Raw genomic sequence first — 19,897 nt, forward strand, 5'->3', positions numbered from 1 at the left:
ACTCTAGTTAGCATGCTAGTTGAACCACCATAAGTTTTGGGGGAGGAGCTTTGTGTACATGGGTGAAAATAGGGGGTGGACCCAATGAGTAAAAAAAAATTATTCAAATCTTACACAACTCCACCCATTTAACCATTAGAGAGCTATCTTTCACAAATTTTACCTAATGCACCTTTAACACTAACTGACACTGTCTAGGTTTTCTGTTTTCAGTGAATGAATGAATATATGAGGGAGTCAAGCTTGGGGTAAGAAATGGTATGGCCTGTTGTAGGGGTGTACAGAACTGACTGACTACTCTTTCTGGCAGCTGAGGAAATGTTTGGCATACATTTAAATATATTCTTAATACAAGTTAAGTGTATTAATGTATTCTTATTTTTAAGTCTCTAGCCTTTACTTTTTTCTTAAATAATGTTATATTTAAGGGCCCCCCCTGTGACCACCACACCCTTTCTCAATCCCCTCCATAGTTCACGCTCTGCTCTAATAGCTGTTACATCTGTTACATCTCTTCAGACATGTTACCCTCTGTCCTGAAACTGTTTCCCCATACTCAGCGGTTTCTTTTGTGCTTCAGGGTGTCGTGTTGAGGGTTAATGTTGTGTTATCAGGCTTCGCTAATCAAGTAGTGCTTTATTGTGTATTTCTGAGCTACCGTAGCAGACCGCGCCCCCTTTCCCTCCTGCTTTAGTCAGGCGCTTTAATCAAGCGGTGCGCTTTTAGATCCGCACGCGCACATGGGCACGGACATGGACACTGACGGGTGCTCATACACACACACTCACACACACTCACACACTTCTTCAGCAAGCGCGTGAACAAAAGGTGCACATGTAAACTGGAAAGTCCTGAAGTGCTTCTGAAAGAAAGAAAGAAAGAAAGAAAGAAAAAGCGTGGGAGCTTGGAGCAGAGTTCCACAGCTGGGGAGTGCTCGGGCATGTTCTCATAAACCCTACACCCTATTTAGGGCAGCTCTCCCTGTGCTTAAGGATGGTTGATAAAGGGCCCTTACTGACCTCGGCTATCATCTTCTACCTGTCCATCGGGGCTGCAATCTTCCAAGTGCTCGAGGAGCCAAACTGGAAACTGGCAGTGAATCAGTACAAAGAGCAGAAGGAGAAGATCCTGAGAGATTACCCATGTCTCACTAACGCAGATCTGGACAGGATCCTAGAGGTAAGAGATTTTGGAGATCCTCTCTGTATTCACATGCTTTTTTTTTCCCTTCCTGTGTGTAAACATTTGAAGAGCTGGTAAGTGTTTTATGGGCTTTATATGGAATAGGAATTGTGTTGAATCCTCCAGGGATCATGTGTGAGGTGCATTAATTTGAAAAAAAAAAAAATTCTCTCTTATTTTTACTTTATTTTATCCCATTTTTAAAAACCTTTCCGTATCTACTTTTGTTTCAAGTCAAATTCCTTGAAAGTGAAATGGTACTTATAGTACCAATAAAACTTTTTTTTTTCTTATTTTTGATATTTCTGATATTAGACACTTTTACAAGAAATTATGTTTATCCATTTGTTAAACACTCTCTCTCTCTCTCTCTCTCTCTTTTTTTTTTTTTTTTTTTTTTTTTGAAGTTCCTTGTTGCATCATGCTGTTCAGGGGCTCAACAACAATACACGTGTTGCAGAACTTAATATCCGAGTATCCAGCAGCAAAACAAAAAGGGGCATGTTTATACCTGTTTACAACTCATTATCGCTCTTGATCTCTTATGCTTGACGTTTTATTAAGGACAACTATTTCCTAACCTACACAGCAACTCATTCTGACAAGGCACCTTTAGGAACTGCAGTTTCCCCTTATGAGATTAAGTGAATTAGCCCAGGAACTCGTGCCATTATAATCTAATAGATCTCATCTATTTAGTCACTACTTATGGTTTTTTGAATAGTTTTATTGTCTGGGCTCTGAGCCTTCCTGTCCCTGTGGTTTCTTGTCTTTTTTTTTTTTTTTTTCTTTTTAATGGAGAGAAAAGGGGCCGGTGGTGTGCAAATATCACATGTTTAATGTTTAATTATAAGCACTTTTATTATTTCAGTAGATAGCTGATTCAAAGTTTTGCAAAAGTTTATCACTGCTTTTGATTGCTCTGATCAAAACAGCTGATTGTGTCAGCTTTATTATGTAACATTGACTGTATAAAAGTGCCTAAGCTACTTTTAGGGCAACTTTGGTGGTCTAAATGATGTGGCTTAAAATGTTGAATAGGTGGGTAAATGTCATCTGTGTATTCCATTTCACATGCAATAACCCTTTACACATTTTTTTTTTTTCCGCCTAGTGTTTTGGCTGCAATGTTTGAAAGATATCAGAGGCTAGTGGAACATCAGTAGAGATGCTCTGTGTTCACATAGAGGTCATTGTAGAACCTTGAGGCAAATAGTGTGGTTGCAAATGAACTGAAGAAATGCACAAATAGGGACAGAAATGCTTTGTTTTAGTGCATTAGTGGGAAAACTTGAATTCCTAGGAATTCTCCTGATCATAGGGCAATTTTGTGATATTTCGTGATATTTCAGACAAGTCTACATGTACTTGTACTTTTTTTCATGTATGCACTTGTGAGTACATTGAAAATAATACTCTGACACTCCATATCCAAGTCACTCTTAAGCCTGAATAAAATGTCAAGGGATGTAAAGCTTTTTAGCAGGTGTATTTGAGGGCAAGAAAACAAGAAGACCAGAGGAGACATGCAGAGACATGTTTAAGCCCCCGATCTTGCTGAGCCATTGAGTACCCTCAAGTGTCTCCATAATTCATGAATCCTTACACCACGCCCCTTTTTCCCAAACTAACGTCCATTCAGAGAGAGGAGGAAAACATGTTGGACCCCCATCCCCCTCTTCACTTCTCTTTTGTCACGGTTCACTGACGGCAGATTTGCTTGGAAGTGAAGGTTGGGTATGAGTAGGGGTGGCTTGGGGGTGTCCTGAGGGCTCCTTTGTGTGTCTGCTTCAGACATCTTTTACCAGAAGCACCACATGACAGCTGGGACGAAGCATATTAAACACGCCATGCGGTTATTGCAAAACGTCTCAAATGATTACGGTGTGTTCTAGATTTTTACACAAGTACAGACTTAATTTTTTTTAATTTCCAAATGGCTTGTGGCTTTATGACTTATGAAGCAATGTTTTCTTTTATCATGCAGTATTGAACAAGCAAACTTCTTCAGGTTAAAGTCCAATGTCATGTCTAACATATGCAACCTCATACTTACAGGTTTTTATAGTGAGACTCCATGCAGGTGTTTGGTAGAGCTTTGTTTTCCATTAACACCTGCATTCTTTGGAAATGGCAAATAATTAACTTGTATGGCAGTACTTGTACACCTCCTTCAGAGGGAACATTCTTGTAAATGTAACATATTAGTCTTGTTATAGGATTGTTGTTCCTTATGTCTGATTAACCAGAACACAGGAGCTCTGTTAAAGCTCTACAGGGTCATTACATGTGGAAGAATGGATGCACACAGCCCTTGCAGTGGCAGTTACTTCCCATGTTCTAGCAAGATCTTTTTATGGTCTGTGCACTTGAGGCTGCACCTTCTCTGAAATGGAAAAAAACATGCTTAGTATCATTTCCTTTTTTTGCTCAAGCAGTCTGAAATGTGCAACGCAGAGATGCTCAGAGCAGCTGTTAACATTTACACTGCAGTGAGTTTCAGAGGTTAGGACACACTCCCGGTCTGTGGTTATAGATTATCTGTCTTACTTATGCATGACAACAAAGCAAACTAGCCATGGATGCCCATGTCCAAATTCCTCTGAAGATCATTAACTTTGCAAAGATATGATAGCGTTTATGACGAGCACTGAAACTGAAACAGTGCCAAAGACCTTTGTGACCATTTTCTGTTATTTCATAATTGACCCAGATAATGATGTTCTGGAGGTCTGCATCTCCATCTGCACGCAGATTGTGTGTCTTATGGTCTTGTTGTGTTCTTTGAATTTCTTCTTACACGTGTCATTTGTTATGTAAGTTTTACTCTTTTCTCTTTGTCAGTGACAAAGTGGTAATTTGCATTTAATTTGTGACTGTTCATACCTGTTGGATTTGACACCTTGGTGACCCGGAAACTCCGCTCAGACCTTGCGTTAACATCAGTTTCCGGTACAGGTGTAAGTGGGATCAAATGTCTTGCGATCTGATCGCTCAGAACATTTCTCAAGATAGTCAGGGACCCTGATGACTTTTCTCAAGTGAAGGGATCTGATAAAAAATGATGACCTAAGTACAAGTAAAAGCCGTCATCAACTTGAGTAAGAGTAGAAAAGTACCCAAAAATACTACTAAAGCAGAAACACAAAAAAGCAAAAGGTTTAATATTTGACTAAATGAATGTTATACTTCATCAGAGAGTGTGAACATTAGTGGTAGCACTGCAGTTGGTGAAGACGTTGCATAAGGGAAAAATTTCTAAAAGTTCTTTCATTGAAACGTTGGTCTATCTTTACTGATAGACAGCTATGCAGCAGTGCATTATTCCTTTTTAGTCTGTCCGGCTCTCTCACCTCCTCATCTCTACACTCTGCTCGGATTCCAAAACGTCAACTTTCATGCTAATACCGCCATCAACACCATCACGTTTGTCATCTTGCTAACTCACTGAGCAGAGTCTCTGCCAATGTTTGATCTCTTCACTACTTCTATACTGGGTTTATCATTAATAACGTAACATTTAATGTTGCTGGAAAATGGCAAGCGAGAAAAGAAGCCCCTGTGCTTTCATTTTTTTAGGAGCTAACAATGAAATCTGATTATCTCTGATGTTTTAGTTAATTTTTGTTCCTATGAAACACCACTGGAACTGCGCTGGCAATGTTCCCTGTGATGTCAGAGCGGAACACAGCCACTAACTTCTCACAGGAATAATGAAAATACAGCACAAACAAACAAATTAGCACCAGAATCACTACACACATTTGGTGTTTCATGTAGCACCATGGTCCTGGAGGAACGGTGTTTCGTTTCACTGTGTACTAACTAGCTGTATATGGTTGAAATGACAATAAACCCACTTGACTTGATTGACACATCACAATAATTTCAGTAAAAACAATCTGTTCCAGAGTGGAGTTTTTGTTTAACGTCTCAGATTCGCTTCATTTACCACAGTAGTCTGTCAACTTCAGCTCACCCTCATCCTGGTTTTTAAGATCCTAGAATGCACAGCTAAGCCAAATCCCAAATATTTCTATATTCACTACATATTCGGTCTACATAGGATGTAATATTGTTCTAGGACCTGCAAAGTGCACCGTTCAGTTAACTTCATTTGTAGGCCTGAGCCAAAGGGAAAAGCAAAATCATAATGTAAAAGTATGTTTTTGTCTTTACAGATTCTCTCCATTAGAACTGCTCTTACAAATCCAGTTTGCTAAAGTTAAAAGTAAATGTAGCAGGTTATTAACTATATGTGAACACCATTTACGCAGTCTGATCTCAACGCATGCCGGGTGTGAATGGCTATCCATCTCGCCCATCCACTTGCAATCAGATCAGTTGATTGCATGTTTAAATAGGACCAGAATGTTTTTCACAGCTCCCCAAAAATAGAAGAATTCATGGAAAAAGTTTTCGCTGGAAACACTGATATGTGTGTGTTTATACTTCAGGGAGTTCCTTCTTCTTGAGATTAATATAATTATCTGCCAGGAGCGGAATCAACATAAATCACTAACGGGATTGGATCTTGAACCTGACCAGACGTGCCGTCCTTAAGCCCGGTGCTTTGGCACCATACAGATACAAACATAAAAGGTCATTTTAAGAGCCTTCAAGAAGAAGCTCATTGTGATAATGATAGGAGATGCTATGTGAGAGTCGTTATGGGGAAACTGAAAATATAACTCTTCAGTAACGCTTATGCAAATATGCAAACAGTGTGATTGAAAGAAGTCTTCACAGAGCAAACACAGCAGATGGGGTGATTTGGATGGTTTAATTTCTCCATACATGAAAAAGGAGCTTGTGCACAGTCAGCCCTTTGTTTGGCTGACTCAGTGGCTGACTTCTCGTATTTTCACAGCCATAATGAGAGGACGGCAGCCGATGATTGTAGTGAAATTGGACACTTTAGAGATGTGTGTGTGTGTGTGTGTGTCTGTCCATGATGTGGGTTTGTAGGGTGTTGGTGGATGAGCTTTGTAATATCAGTGCCTGCAGGATTTGTATTATTACCGCTGTGTCCATTTAGAAAATCAATCCTGAAGTTGTCTTGAAGTTGACACATCTGTGTGTCCAAACTTGTCAAGATCAGAATCCTGTGTATGATAGTCAATTCCAGTTTTTTTAAATAATTTGATTATGTTTTTCCACCACATCTGAAATCTGCAGTTAAATCGTTTGCATTTCCAGCAGCCTGCTCCTCTTAACAGCTGTTTGGCTTTCTTAGGCACCTTGCGCTCTCAACACACAGAGGAATGTAAAACTACACACAGTTTCTATCCCTCAGCCACAGAGTCAGCCCGCCTGATAACAGTTGGAGTTTGTCGTTGTGGTTTTGCCACATGCTGTTTATCAGTACAGGCACTGTGCTACAAATTGCCCATGTTAGTGAACTTTCACTTCTCCTGACGCAAGTTTGCTTTGACTTTTACTATTCCAAATACTAAGAAAGACCTGGAAAAGACTGAAAAACTCATGGTGGAAATTCCTGGTGAAACTTTGACACGTCATACATGTCTCAATTCTGAAAGCTACAGGCTTTCCGGAACTAAAAGCTGCAGGCTTTCCGGAACTAAAACCTGTTTCTCTTTTGCATGTATCTCAACCACAGGTAAAGTTATGTAAGGAATAAAACACCTGGGGGCATGCTGTAACAGGAAAACAATAATCCACAGCAGGGTGGTGTGAAGTGACCTGAAGCTAACCTTGTGTGGTTTTATTGAGAAAGTGTACCGAGAAAGAAGTCCTCTCTATAAATGTTAAATAAATATCTCCTCACAGAAATCTTCACCATATCAAGAATCATACCTTTTTCTTTGTTAAATCACACATTTTTTAATCCCTTTATTATTAGCCTTAGGTTGTGTAGATTGTGCCCAATAAAAATCGTTACTATAGAAACTATACCGTATATAATCAACACCCTCAGATTTGAGAATTCAACTGCGCTGTTTTAGAAAGCATGTCTGGTTAAAGTGAAAAGGGAAAAAATTTCATTTAAAGATTTCATTCCTTCTATCGAGCAGGAGCAGACATTTTAACAGCCGGGTAACTGATCATAACCTGAATTGATTCCGCGGTGGTTTCATTATGACACAGAATTCTCAGAAACCTCCAAAGTTTGATAGTTACTGTGTGAGGAAATGAAACTTGTCTAGCAAGGTTTTAGACATCTTTACTCAAACTGGCTGTTTTTGTAGCCGTGTTTGTTAAACTGGCTCCTTATCCAGTGTGATCTTCGCAAGAAGTTAAGATAAAATTAAACGAAAACATTTTGTCATCACTGGTTTTGCCAGACCACTATGCATATCTATTACTAGTGGTCATTTTTGTGTAATTTCATTGTAACATTTGTAGTTTTTTGTGCTAATCATGAATACTTGGGGTGTGTGTGTGTATGTTTATGATCTAGTACATTTTTCTAGTTTCTAGCTAGCAACCAAACTTCGAGTGCTAAACATCAAGCAGTTGGATTAGATCTACCAGATCTGTCAGGTCCTTCTCTCTCCACATTGGTTTCTGCTCTGCTGTCTTCCCTCTCCCTCTCTCTCCCCTTTCCTCCAGCTCTGACCCTGAACTTCAAAACCAAAATGTGAGTTTTTTTTTAACAGGACAAAAAAAAAGTACTTGGATGGCTGTTCATGTATTTGGGACGCCTCTCAAAGTATAACCTATAATGTGGGGAAAGTGCTGAAGTTTCTGTAGCAGCAAATAACTAAAAAGTGCATTGTAGTGAAGTTCTTTGTTGCCAACCTTGAAAGACTGACCTTATTGGTACGCCACATAAGGAAACGAACGTTTTAGCTTTACCATTAACAACAGAATGATTACTCACAGACCAAACAATGACTATTTGTCTTGATACAGAGACAAAATCATTACTGTTCTCTTGTTCTGTTGGACTTTCCAATCTGAACTAAGGCTGCCTGGAACCTTCCAATCACCATATCTCATTTTCTGTAAATTTGCCGTAAATGCTGTGCTTGTGGTGGGTTTTAAGGAGGCCAACAGAAGCTGGTGGTTAAGCAGTGGTAGTTAAGCAGCTACTAGCTTTCCCAAAGGGGTTTCAAGGATCGTGCAGGAAACCTCTAATTTTTGACCGGCGATGGCAGCGTGATGCTGTGAAAAACCAAAGTGTCTTGATGACTGAGGTTGTGCTGTTTGCTTGCGGTTGGCAGCACCGCTGTGCCACGGTGATTTAACCCACATGATGGTGTGAGTGCGTCAAGAGAGTTCTGGCACTGGGTCAAGGTTATGAAAGTGACTGCATACAGCCTATGTGCAAGAGCACAGCAGCTTCTCATGGAGCTAAAACAAGACACGTAGCACTTGTTTTCAGCTTCGTATTTGTGTGTGGGTGTGAGTATGATGTGGTTGGATGTTGTGAAATTTCCAGGAACTAAAATCATAAGATATGAATGTATGAATGCTAGCTGTACCCCTAACTTTCACTACATATTCAGGTGTGTGAATCATTGCAGTTTGCAAGCATGAAACTACTGGATTGGTGATATGAAGCCACTGTTTTGAGGTGTTCTGTTTTCTAGAGTAGAGTGTTTTTAGAGATATTTGACAGGAAGGCCAGGTAGAATGTTCGTTACAGTAATCTAGGCAAGTGCTCACAAATTCCTGAACTCATCTTTCTGCATCATAGAAGCTGTTGCTGGTACGTTAGTCGTTGCAGAGACAGCCTTTGTTTGCTCATCAAATAGTTGCAGACACGTCTACTTATCTATTAAAATGAACCTTTATTAAATGAGACACCAGTTAATCTTCAGTTTATCAAGCCTGTTATCTCCAAAGTTCTAAACCGAGGCAGTTATCATTGCTGATTCAGGTGTCATAAGGAAATGTTTACTCATCTGTCACCCTTTATGCCTTGAATTGTCTGATTAGATTTGAAGATTTACTAGTGGCCTGAGGAACTTCTGATGATCACATTCCACAATAACAGCTTATGAGAATTTTGTTTTTATTTCTTAGTTGTGGCGTTAAAGGGGAAAAAACTGTAAGAACCAGTTTCACTTTTAACCTTGGAATGCTGGTTTAGTTTCAGAATGCTCTAGTATAGCGTGAGTCCATTTAATATAGAAACGCAGTCAGACCAGTGAAGGAACGTTAAATGCAATACCGAAACTATACTGCTTTTCATTAGTGGCATGCAGAAAACATTCCACACTGAAAAGCAAAACCTCCACTGAATGGCTCTTGCTTCATCTCTTCGGGGAAATACAGTCAGCAGGGGGATTGCTTAAGAATTAAACACTGATTGCATGTCAGAAGTGAATGTGACTCCTGTTGCATTGCAGTTGACTTTCATCAGCCCGTGAAAATTGACACACAAACGCAGGGATGTGGTTGTAATCAGAGAAGGGCATGAAAGTGTCATTTTTCAGGGAACGCCTTTTATAGTTTCTTATTTGAACATTCTTTCTTTATTCCTACTGCATTGATCTTAAATAGAATTGCACAATGCAGTGCAGCGCTGTGGATTGCTTTTAAAGGCTTTCACTGGTTTGAGTGCTTTTTACTCGGTTATGGAATCTTCTCCATATGGTACCTAATAAACCCTCAACTGGACAAAATCTCAAGCTATAGACAATACTAGAACTGTAACTGCAGAACCAAACGCTAGTCATTTGAATGAAATGTGAGACAATCTTTGATAAGTGGCAGTCATTAAAACTCAATGTGATAAAAGTGAGGAAGAACATTCAGATTGTCATGACAGTATTTATTGCCCACCTTCCACTTCAGCTCAAGTTAATTAGCAGCTACCGTTGGAGCAGGCATGGGACATCATACAGCTTTCACACACAGTTGTTGCCTCCATGTGTCTCTCTCTCAGGGTGAGCAATGACCCTTTACAAGTGTGAAGGATTCAAAGATGACCTGCCCATGACCTTCTCTTGCTACACGCCATTGTCTTGGCTGCGTTCTGTTTAATCAGTTGAGCAATGCAAATATGGTGTTGATAAACATGGCCTCTGTAAAATCTTCTTGACAAATTGCTTAATGCAAGAAGCTGAAATCATACAGACCGAGGAGTGAGAAAGTGTTTAGTTATGGAGGCAGTGTAGCCAAACAAGCGAACTTGTGCACCGATCTTGGCCTTGATCTCTGGAAAGGTTTGGAACAGTGTGTCCATTTTGCGTGTGTTTTGTGACCTGCACCTAATTCTCTTTTCTGTCAGTTCACATGACTTCTGAAAGCTGTGGTATGGCTCTATATGTCATTTATAGGGATAGGTAAAAAGAAGTAACACAATCAGGAGAGATAGATTAAAGGTTATAAACTGCCATTGGTCTTAAATTACATTGGTCGTCCTTCCTTTCAAGGCGGATAACCTCTGGTGAAGGAAGCACAATTGCGGAAGTTAGTTTCCAGATGGTTCATCATTTGAGTCATCAAAATGGAACTTTCATTTTTCCTCTGCTGAAAACTCTCAACAGGTGTCTCTTCTTCATAGCTCTGTTTCACAGAAATTGTAACACACACCAAATGGCGACTCTCATAAAGTGTAAAGTCTGATCCTAATCTCCTTAGCAGATGGAACAAGTAGCCTGCAGTGACACAGCAGAGATGTGGAATGGCAGGACCAGGGACAGCATGTCATAACTTATTACTAGGTTTGCTAATGTTGGAGTGTAGGATGTAGATGGATCCTACAACTACATCTACAATCGTTGGCCAAAGATTTCGGATCTCTGGTGCTACAGCTTCAGAGATTGAACAGAACTGCACTGAACTAGTTGCCACCATTAGTGGCTTAAAGACATTATGATGCCTTCACTCTACAGTGTGTGAAAAATGTTGTTATTGAGAAAGGACAGTCCATTCACACTTTTGCAGTTTTGGTTTTGGGAGGAAAATTTCAGTATAAGGAACAAAGCAGTTTCAAGGTCCTCATCTATAGAAATTAATTATTTTGCAATACTTTCTTATTGAAGTATTAATAAAAATTCCTTTAATTGTTGAAGTTATGATCTTGAACATGTATAACAGCAGGAGTGGACAAATCATTAACCCAGGCACCTGGGGTAATCAGACTTCATGTCTGGGCTGTTGGCTGTGACTATAGCATGTGCTCCTACTAGCTACTAGTATGATTTTTACTAGCGCGATTAATTAGCATGCAGATAATCTTTTTGGAATCAGGAACACACATGTACGTGGAAACGCTAATGAAAACAAGCAAAAGAAAGTTCACCGCTATAACTCTCCCGCTTGCACCACATGGACGTACCTCATCGTTAAACATCGGGAGAATATAAAGAGCCAGACTTAATAATCCTGCGATTAGGAGAACCACATTCATTAGCTGAAATATCGGCTAGCTTTTTTGTCGAGGGCGCAAATATGATGTGCAGATATTCGCTAGACTTTATGACATCATGCTACCACATTTTAGCCTACTCAGTGGCAACCGAAACATGGGACTGCACAGCACATTGGAGCTTTTACTTAAAATTTATTTATTTATGATTTGTCCACCAATGTAACGTAGGCTGATTCGAGTTTATACAGCTCACATATAGAGTTTTATGTGATTTAATCGTAACAATCAGAAAAGTTTAATTTTTTATTTCAAATAATGTAATAGTCTGCTGTGAGAAGTGATTTGTTTATCATAGACTGGAAGCAGCTTTGAAGCCCAGCTGCTCTTTTCATCTCTGATTAGCCAACTGCTGAATAGCTGTTTAAGGACACGTTAAAGTTTAGTCTGCCGCATCTTGGCAATAGCATTGCATGCCGAGAGCTCCAAGTCACTGCCAAAAGCCCTCCAGGTGAGGGAGAGTCCACTCATGTCCAAGGGTGGCCTGTTTGACTGCAGTATCATCATCAAATACCGGCTTATAATCTCGATCAGTCACAGGAAGGATGTGAGAAAGTTATAACTGCTGATCTTGAAATTATGTGAAATCATCTTAAAATCATGACTCTTCAATCTGTTTTAATGTAGGTGGTGTCCGAGGCTGCAGGACAAGGAGTCACCATTACAGGAGAAAAAACCTTTAACAACTGGAATTGGCCGAATGCTGTCATATTTGCTGCTACAGTCATTACAACCATTGGTAAGAGTCAAATCCTTCTTTCACTGTGAGAATCCCTCAATTTGTTTATTGTTTGAGGATAAACAGAGGAAGACGGGTTTATCTAAACTAATCACAAAGGGCAGGAAGTAGTTGACTTTATTTATTTTCCCTGTGGGCCAACAGATTCTGTTTGGGAGTTATTTGGTAAAAATATGTATAAAACTCTGTTAAGTAGGTCTTGTGGGCTGATGGCACACTCAGGTGAAATTCTTGCCATTTTGTCAGAATGTCCAGAGTCTAAACGTTCAGTACTGTTGTTCTCTGATAAGAAGAAGTTACTTGAGAAGGAAAAAGAAGATTAGCAGAGAGTTTGATAAGCCAGTGGTGTCAGCAGAGACATTAGAGGCCATTTCCTTCAAGAACAAAACTCACATGAGGCTGTTCAAATACAAAATAACATGTCTTTTTGCTAAATTAGCGACCTTGGAATTATTTCTATCTGAATTAATTCAATGATTTTAATATATTGTGCCATAATGTTTTGATTCTCAATAAGGTCAAATACAACATTTCAGCTTTATACTGTATGTTTTTGTACTTTTAAGCAATATGTTGGCAGGGGTGGACAAATCAGTAACCCAGTGTTAGCAGGTTTTATATCCGGGCCGTTTATTTGTAGCTGACGGACAAGAAAAATAGAAACCCCTACCCCTTATTAACCTTTTGCAAAATAAAGGTTTTCATTTGATATAAGCAGTATAGGCTTAAACTTCACATTAAACTGGATGTGCTTTTTACTAGGATTAATTAGCTTGTATGCATGACAGATCATCTTTTCAGAATCAGGAACACTCGGATATGTAGAAACACTGACAAAACCCAACAAAATAAAGTTCAGAGCAAATCTATTATAAAACCTCTCCTGCTTTCCACACACAGTCACCCTGCAGTTAAACATATCAAGAGAAAATAGAACATCACAGCTAATAGCCAACAATCTACTGATTTTTTTTTTCTTAGTTAATTTGATTTTAGTTTTTATTAGTTTTTTTTTTTTTTTTAGTTAGCTGCCACTTTATGGCATAGGCAGTTTCCAGGCAACCAAAACATGGGGCTGGGAAGCACACTGGAGATTTTACATGACCAGCTACTAAATTTATTGCTTGTCCACACCTGGTTGGTATAAAACTCAGATATATTCAGTGGCATGTAAATAACATGAGCTCACGTTTGCCAGATAGGACCTTATAATTCCGAAGTGTTTAAATAAAAGAAAACTCACCTAACTGTCTGTTTTTATTCCATTAGGTTATGGCAATATTGCTCCCAAAACCTCATCAGGGAGGGTTTTTTGCATTTTCTATGGACTGTTCGGTGTGCCACTTTGTCTGACCTGGATCAGTGAGCTTGGCAAGTTTTTTGGTGGAAGAGCAAAACACCTTGGACAATATCTTACCAAGCGAGGCGTTTCATTGGTAAGCACCACCCGCTTCATGTACTTACAGTTTTGACCATTGGTGCAACGCCTTTAACTCAGTGTTTTCAATATCAATCCCTAATTTGTCCTTGATACATATTTTAATATTCTATTCCAATATCTCTCTTTATCCTACCAGAGGAAGGCACAGTTCACCTGCACAGCCATCTTCCTGATATGGGGTGTACTGATTCATTTGGTTATTCCTCCATTCGTTTTCATGTCTCAGGAGGGTTGGACCTACATAGAGGGCTTATACTTTTCCTTCGTCACTTTGACAACTATTGGATTTGGTGATCTTGTAGCAGGTGATTGTTGCATGTGTGCATGTGTTTGATTTGTAGATTAACAGATAACTAACACTGTTGAATTTGTTGAGTGGAAAAGAAATTATACAGAGCTACTGTTTGCAAAGATATCAGGTTACGCTGGGAATGAATGTGTACTTCTGTTATTGTTGGTGTATAAATATGATTACTGGCATTGCAGTAATCAGTGTTTGATTACAAAGATTCCATTTTAGCGCATATCACCTTTACCAAGCTAAAACTTCTCAAACAAATATGTGCTCATGCCCCAAACCTTGGGCTTATCTGTAGTTTCTATTACTGTTGCTTTGTAGATGTTCCGTTTCTGGTGTTTCTTACATGCATGCTCCACTTCTGTGTTTCTAGGTGTTGACCCCAATGCAAACTACCCCACTCTGTATCGCTACTTTGTTGAGGTATGGATATACCTGGGCTTGGCCTGGCTCTCCCTCTTCTTTAACTGGAAGGTGCGAATGGTCATCGAGGCTCACAAAGCTCTGAAGAAGCGGCGAAAACGGCGCAAGCTCTCACTGGATGAGTTCCAGCACTACAGAGAGACCCACAAGGCCTTGCAATTACCACCTGCCGGCAATGATGTCAACATCTTCAGCTTCCTGTCCAAGAAAAAGGAGGGCTACAATGACCTCATCAAACAGATCGGTACCAAGAAAGAAGGAGATCAGAGTGCCAGTACGATTAGCGCTAAAAGGCAGAGCGAATTCATTCGCTCCAGGAGCTGCAACGATGCCATCTCCATTAATGGCAATGCAATTCTCAACCTAGAGCAATCGCCTCGCCAGAAACGCCGCTACAGCTTCAGTGACCGTGTCACGGTGGTCTTCTCCAAATCCAAAAGCTATCTGCTTGGCACAGAAGAGGGTCCGCTGCTAAATGAGATGCAGGTTGAGGGTGAGCTGGATGCAGACATTGAGAGAATGTATGAGAATCAGTTGGATAAAGAGGCAGGAGAGGAACACAGGAACCTCGGGCCTGGGGGCTGCGGTCCTGGCCATCACATGTGGGACTCCAATGAGTATCAGCCTGTTATTTTTCAAAATGCCAACATCACCTTTATCGATGAAGAGAACCTGCTGAACAACAGCCTGGTGGATGAGAACGAAGATGAAGACATCAAGATCAAGCTCTCGACTTCGGATGAAAATGGTGAGTCTGAGACTGATTCCAAGGAGGAGCAGTGCTCCGAATCGGAGGGATCCGTGTTCACAGACGGATCCGATCACTCTCATTCCTACGAGCAGCTGGTAGAGGAGTATTCCAAAGAAAACAACACTGATACCTGAAGCATTGACCCATCAGTGTTTTTTTTGTTTGTTTGTTTGTTTTTGTTTTGTTTTTTCTTTTTTAAATTATGGACATTTTGTGCATAACAACTTGAAGACATTTGTGTGTCCAACTTGATCAAAGACACATACATTTATAATCCATTTCACAATATTTGTGCGGCATATCTTTTGTTGATGGAGTCTGTGAAATGCATCTCAATCAGTATTGAGTAGACAATGTAGGTTTTGCAAAAGAACAAGCAATTGTCTTACTCCACAACACCCCAATTATTGGGGCATGACCAAAATGACCAAAATGTTATTCAGTCTGAACTCTAACTCTATGGACAGATTTTTGGAAGGTTGAAATTAAGACTGTTTGATAGTTCTTCACTTATTCTGTGGTTTTTTTTTTTTCTAGTTTTTGCCTAATAGAGTTATAATTTATTAAATTATGTGGGGGAAAATGAGCTTAAGTGTAAGGACAAGCAGAATCAGTTGCAAACTGGTTCACTGGATATGAACAGTAAGGTGATTCCTTTAAGAATTGCTCCTGGTTCTCACTTTTATTCACCATATTGGTGGTTTTATATCAACATAATGAAGGACAAACACATTCCACTTGCATTATGTTTTGAACCATTTTTATAGGTTTTGGCTTTTTCATCACCTAATTTCTTGATGTAATTACCAGTCTCTGTTATCATAAAGTCTGAGAGCCAAGGCTGCACATGCTTCCTCTGAGGCGTGTTAAACTTTGTTGTGTCTTTTTAGGTCCCTGATATTTACAACTTTCCATTTTATTTGTGAATCACTGCGAATACAGTCAGTCAGTTGCAACCCCCTGTCTGTGGACAGCATATTGCACTAGTCTGATTCAGTCTGAGCCATTAAAGACAGCTCTGTGCTGTCGGTGGTGTTACTGCTGCTGGTGTCCTATTCAGAACCCAGCCTGAGTCTCTTCCATGCACTGTATCAAGCTGATAGTTGGATTGGATTTTTGATCAGTTGATGATGGTCCTGGATTTTTCCGCTGTCAGACAAGTTTGTAAGCTTGGATCTGCTCAGGCTTATTTAGCATAAACAAGATTAAATCATGCATTTTGACATTTGTGCTCATGTTATACTACGTTTTGTGCATGAAAAAGTCTTTTTTGTACTGTACGGATTCTTTCAGCCAGTCACTGACTTGCCAATCCGGAGATATTATTTCAGTTATCCCAGATAACTCAATCCGGTTATACTAGTTCTGGGGCATGTTTGAAGAACTGAACTGTCACTAATAGTAGTCTAGTATATGTGATATCATCTTACGTTTGTGAAGCATCGTACAAAGAAAGGAACTGAAGCTAGGTCATTTTTCCCAGCAAAGGTATGTGAAGTTTGTTGGCCTATTTTGTCTTAAGTTAGAGGTTATTATTATTGGTTAGAGCAAATATTTATATGCTTAGTCTAGACGTGTCTAAAACAAGGACAGACATGGAGTTGTCATTTTAGTAGGCACTAATAAACAGTTCAAAAATGGTGCAAAACTATTTTACATAAACCTCAAAAACTGTATTAATTATTCCTAGTTATTCTTGATTAATATTTCATTGAAGGTAATAAATAAGCGTTTTTACTATGTCTTATCAGACATATAGAAGCATAACATGGTGATGTTATTAAATGATACAGTAACGACCTGCTTCTCTCTCATCTGCACTTGAGAATTGCGTGTTGAGAATGTAGAGTTATGTATGTAACATTTTTGCATAATGCCAATCTCAATACTGTAGCCACAAGAATGTGTGAGGCAAAATGTGGATATCCTGCTTGTAATTCCCTCGACTGGGGAGTGTGTCTCACATAGGCCTCTTGCGTCATGGTGCTAGGCAGCACCAGTGCGAGGAAAACAGCTTCCTGAGTGGGTTTCCTGTCTTAGATTAATTATGCAGTGCACATCCCTGGGTCAATTCGTTCTAATTCTGTCTCCTGTTCCAAGATTCTTTCTGTTCACTAATAGTCTGGATTAATCTAATGATTTTTGGGTTAGTACACTGGCTCACTGTGTTAAACTGTTATAAATGCACTTGCTGCCTGGATATTAATTGATGTCCATACGCCAAAGCCTGTAATAGTCAGTATTCTGTGGCTGTGTATTTGAGCACACGAACCTCTTCTGAACTGCAGTGAGATTGTAGGATCACATATCCACTTAGGCTTGTTTGGATTAATTATCAGTGATTTAGCTTTTTTCCAATGCTGTGTATTAGTGAAGCAGAATTGTTCCATGAAGTGCCTGCAAACATCCTGAACAAAAATAGAACCTCTTTAAGTTCTTGCCCAGATATTTGGTGAAGACTCAGTCTCGCTCAAGAGTGTGGTGTATTTTGTATGTAAACACTGGGGAACTGCTCGAATGTAGCCACCACTTTGTTCAGGCCATAACCTTGTAGCTCTGTAATCTGTGTTTACTTTTCCTGCACTCAAAGTGACACGAGTGGCCATAAACTTTACGCAGGTGACCGAGTTTAAAATGTGACCGTTTAAGTGTGTCGTCTTGATGCCAGACAGGAATGTTGGAAATGTAGATTCTTGCCTTAATGACATTTACAAAATATTGTGTTCCTTTAAAACTAAGTGTTACTGTAAATGGATATTCAATTAACTCATTAATTCATTAATGTCTATTTTGTAATTAATGCAGGTGATGTTATTTACTGACTCTTTCAGTGCCTTATCACCTTCCCTGTTTGAAGCTTTGTGTTCAAACCACATGTGTTCAAATCATAAAGATGATAAATTGAAAAATATTTGCCTAGGACATTTCTGTCCTGTAGTCCTCTAGGATCAGGTACTGTAGAAGGTTGCCTTGTGTTTCACGCACAAAAAACCCGACTGAATGCAGACAAAAAAGCTTTGTTTTTGAGTCTGAGGTACTTCTGTGGCTTCTGAAGGATTTGCAGACAATTAAAATCGAGTGAACTCAGAATTTCCCTGACTTGTATTATGCACACTCCAGCATGTTGTAAAAAGTCTTGTTTTTAATGTGAAATTTTTTGCTTCAATTTTGTGCTTTTTTTTAAAGAAATAAAGATTTGAGAATACACTTGTGTGTTACCAGATGAATGTGTGTGTTTACCAGAGAGTGCGAGGTGTTTAAATGTGAGGTATGCATGTCAACATGGTCTTTTTTTAAGAGCTCAAGGGGTTATGTAATATCTGTCCAAACACATTTGTCTCACATGTGACATATTTTACACTGCACGTAGTGTTTTCTGCATATCCTCTGGTGTTATATCATGTGCAATAGTCCATAAAGATCTGCTTGGTTTGAAATGACCAATATATTCTTCTAAATAATGAGTAACTATTCTGTGTGTATTCTGTAATGTGTCACAGTTTTCCCCTGGTTCAGCCCGCTTATCACTTACAATCCACAGCTGGAAGAAAACCGTCAGAGCATTTGCACTCTAAATGTTTACTTTTCCGACACATTCCTCCTGAACTGAAGTGCCAGAGATTAGAGTCTACATACCAGCGGTACAGCGCAAAGCCACTAGGCTAACTGGACACATTGTCCAGATGTGGTCAAGTGAGAAATCCACATCCACTTCTGCCTGAACAATATACACACTCTGCTGAGACCTTGAGCCCCGATTGCATAATCTAGCAAAATAGGGGTGGGTTTATGTTTAAAGCCGAAACTGAACCATTGCCATTCTGCTTACATTGGAGTGAAACCTGTTTCGGAGGCAGGAGGTCAAAAACAGTGGCTCTTGTACAACAACGTGAACTCAGAATGGAGCATAAAGAAATCAGTTGAATACTCAAGAGCATATCAATATACACTTAAATAACCGAAATAGATAAGAAAAGAGGCCAGTGAGAGTGTATAGGTTTTTGTATTTTGCCAATTTACTCAGCCTTTGCTATTTACTTTTGAATCTCTATTGAAAAACTTCATACATTTACAGCTGAATTATCTTTACACAGCCATTTCACCATCCTCTCTCTCTCTCTCTCTCTCTCTCTCTCTCTCTCTCTCTCTCTCTCTGTATGCTGCTGGTGTGTATACTAGCTTAAAAAGAAAAATTAAAAAAATTTAAAATTCTAGCTCACGGATGATGCGCAGCTAAAGCATGAAATAAATGCTGACGCATGTGCTAGTCACAAGACTCGTCATGCTGTCTCTCTGCAATGAGGGCAAAACTGTAAAGAGTAAGTGAGAGCGGTTCCAGAATTTTTTTCATGTGTATTTCCAAAGGCATTTTAGAATAAAAAAAATTACCAGTGTCTTTTAAGTCTGAAGTCTTTTAGGTTTGATTATACGAGTGTATACTCAATCTTCAAATCCTTAATGATTCTTTGTAGAACTGAGGGTTTTGCAGTCACACAGAATTCTAGGTAGAACCTCTTTAGGAAGCATCCATATAACCCTTGAGGGACTTTTTTTCTAAAAATGTCAAGATGAAGCTTGATCTGTCTCAAGCAATAAAAACACTTTGTGCATGGTGGCGGTTGTAGAGTAATGACTCATAATGGCACTCCCCGGGGTCGCCCAGAGGAAGATAGGTTCAGTTTTGAGTCTGGTTCCTCTCAAGGTTTCTTCATGTCATC

General features: G+C 39.5%; 1 protein-coding gene across 1 annotated transcript; it reads left to right on the plus strand.

Moving 5' to 3' along the window:
* Positions 1 to 474: 474 nt before the first annotated feature.
* kcnk5a (potassium channel, subfamily K, member 5a) lies at positions 475 to 18,386 on the plus strand. The gene is made up of 5 exons (XM_026944248.3): positions 475 to 1,179; positions 12,155 to 12,266; positions 13,536 to 13,702; positions 13,844 to 14,012; positions 14,379 to 18,386. The coding sequence occupies exons 1-5, from the start codon at positions 994 to 996 to the stop codon at positions 15,311 to 15,313; spliced, it is 1,569 nt and encodes a 522-aa protein (XP_026800049.1). The 5' UTR covers positions 475 to 993; the 3' UTR covers positions 15,314 to 18,386.
* The last annotated feature ends 1,511 nt before the right edge of the window (positions 18,387 to 19,897 follow it).

Source organism: Pangasianodon hypophthalmus, chromosome 10, assembly GCF_027358585.1.
Source record: "Pangasianodon hypophthalmus isolate fPanHyp1 chromosome 10, fPanHyp1.pri, whole genome shotgun sequence".
In the NCBI taxonomy this organism is placed as follows: Eukaryota; Metazoa; Chordata; class Actinopteri; order Siluriformes; family Pangasiidae; genus Pangasianodon; species Pangasianodon hypophthalmus.

Excerpts from the sequence above, each read along its gene's own strand:
- kcnk5a (XM_026944248.3), top strand. The coding sequence starts at position 994 with ATGGTTGATAAAGGGCCCTTACTGACCTCGGCTATCATCTTCTACCTG. Across the intron at positions 12,267-13,535 it reads TACAGTCATTACAACCATTG|GTTATGGCAATATTGCTCCC; the intron begins GTAAGAGTCAAA and ends TTATTCCATTAG. Across the intron at positions 13,703-13,843 it reads CCAAGCGAGGCGTTTCATTG|AGGAAGGCACAGTTCACCTG; the intron begins GTAAGCACCACC and ends TTATCCTACCAG.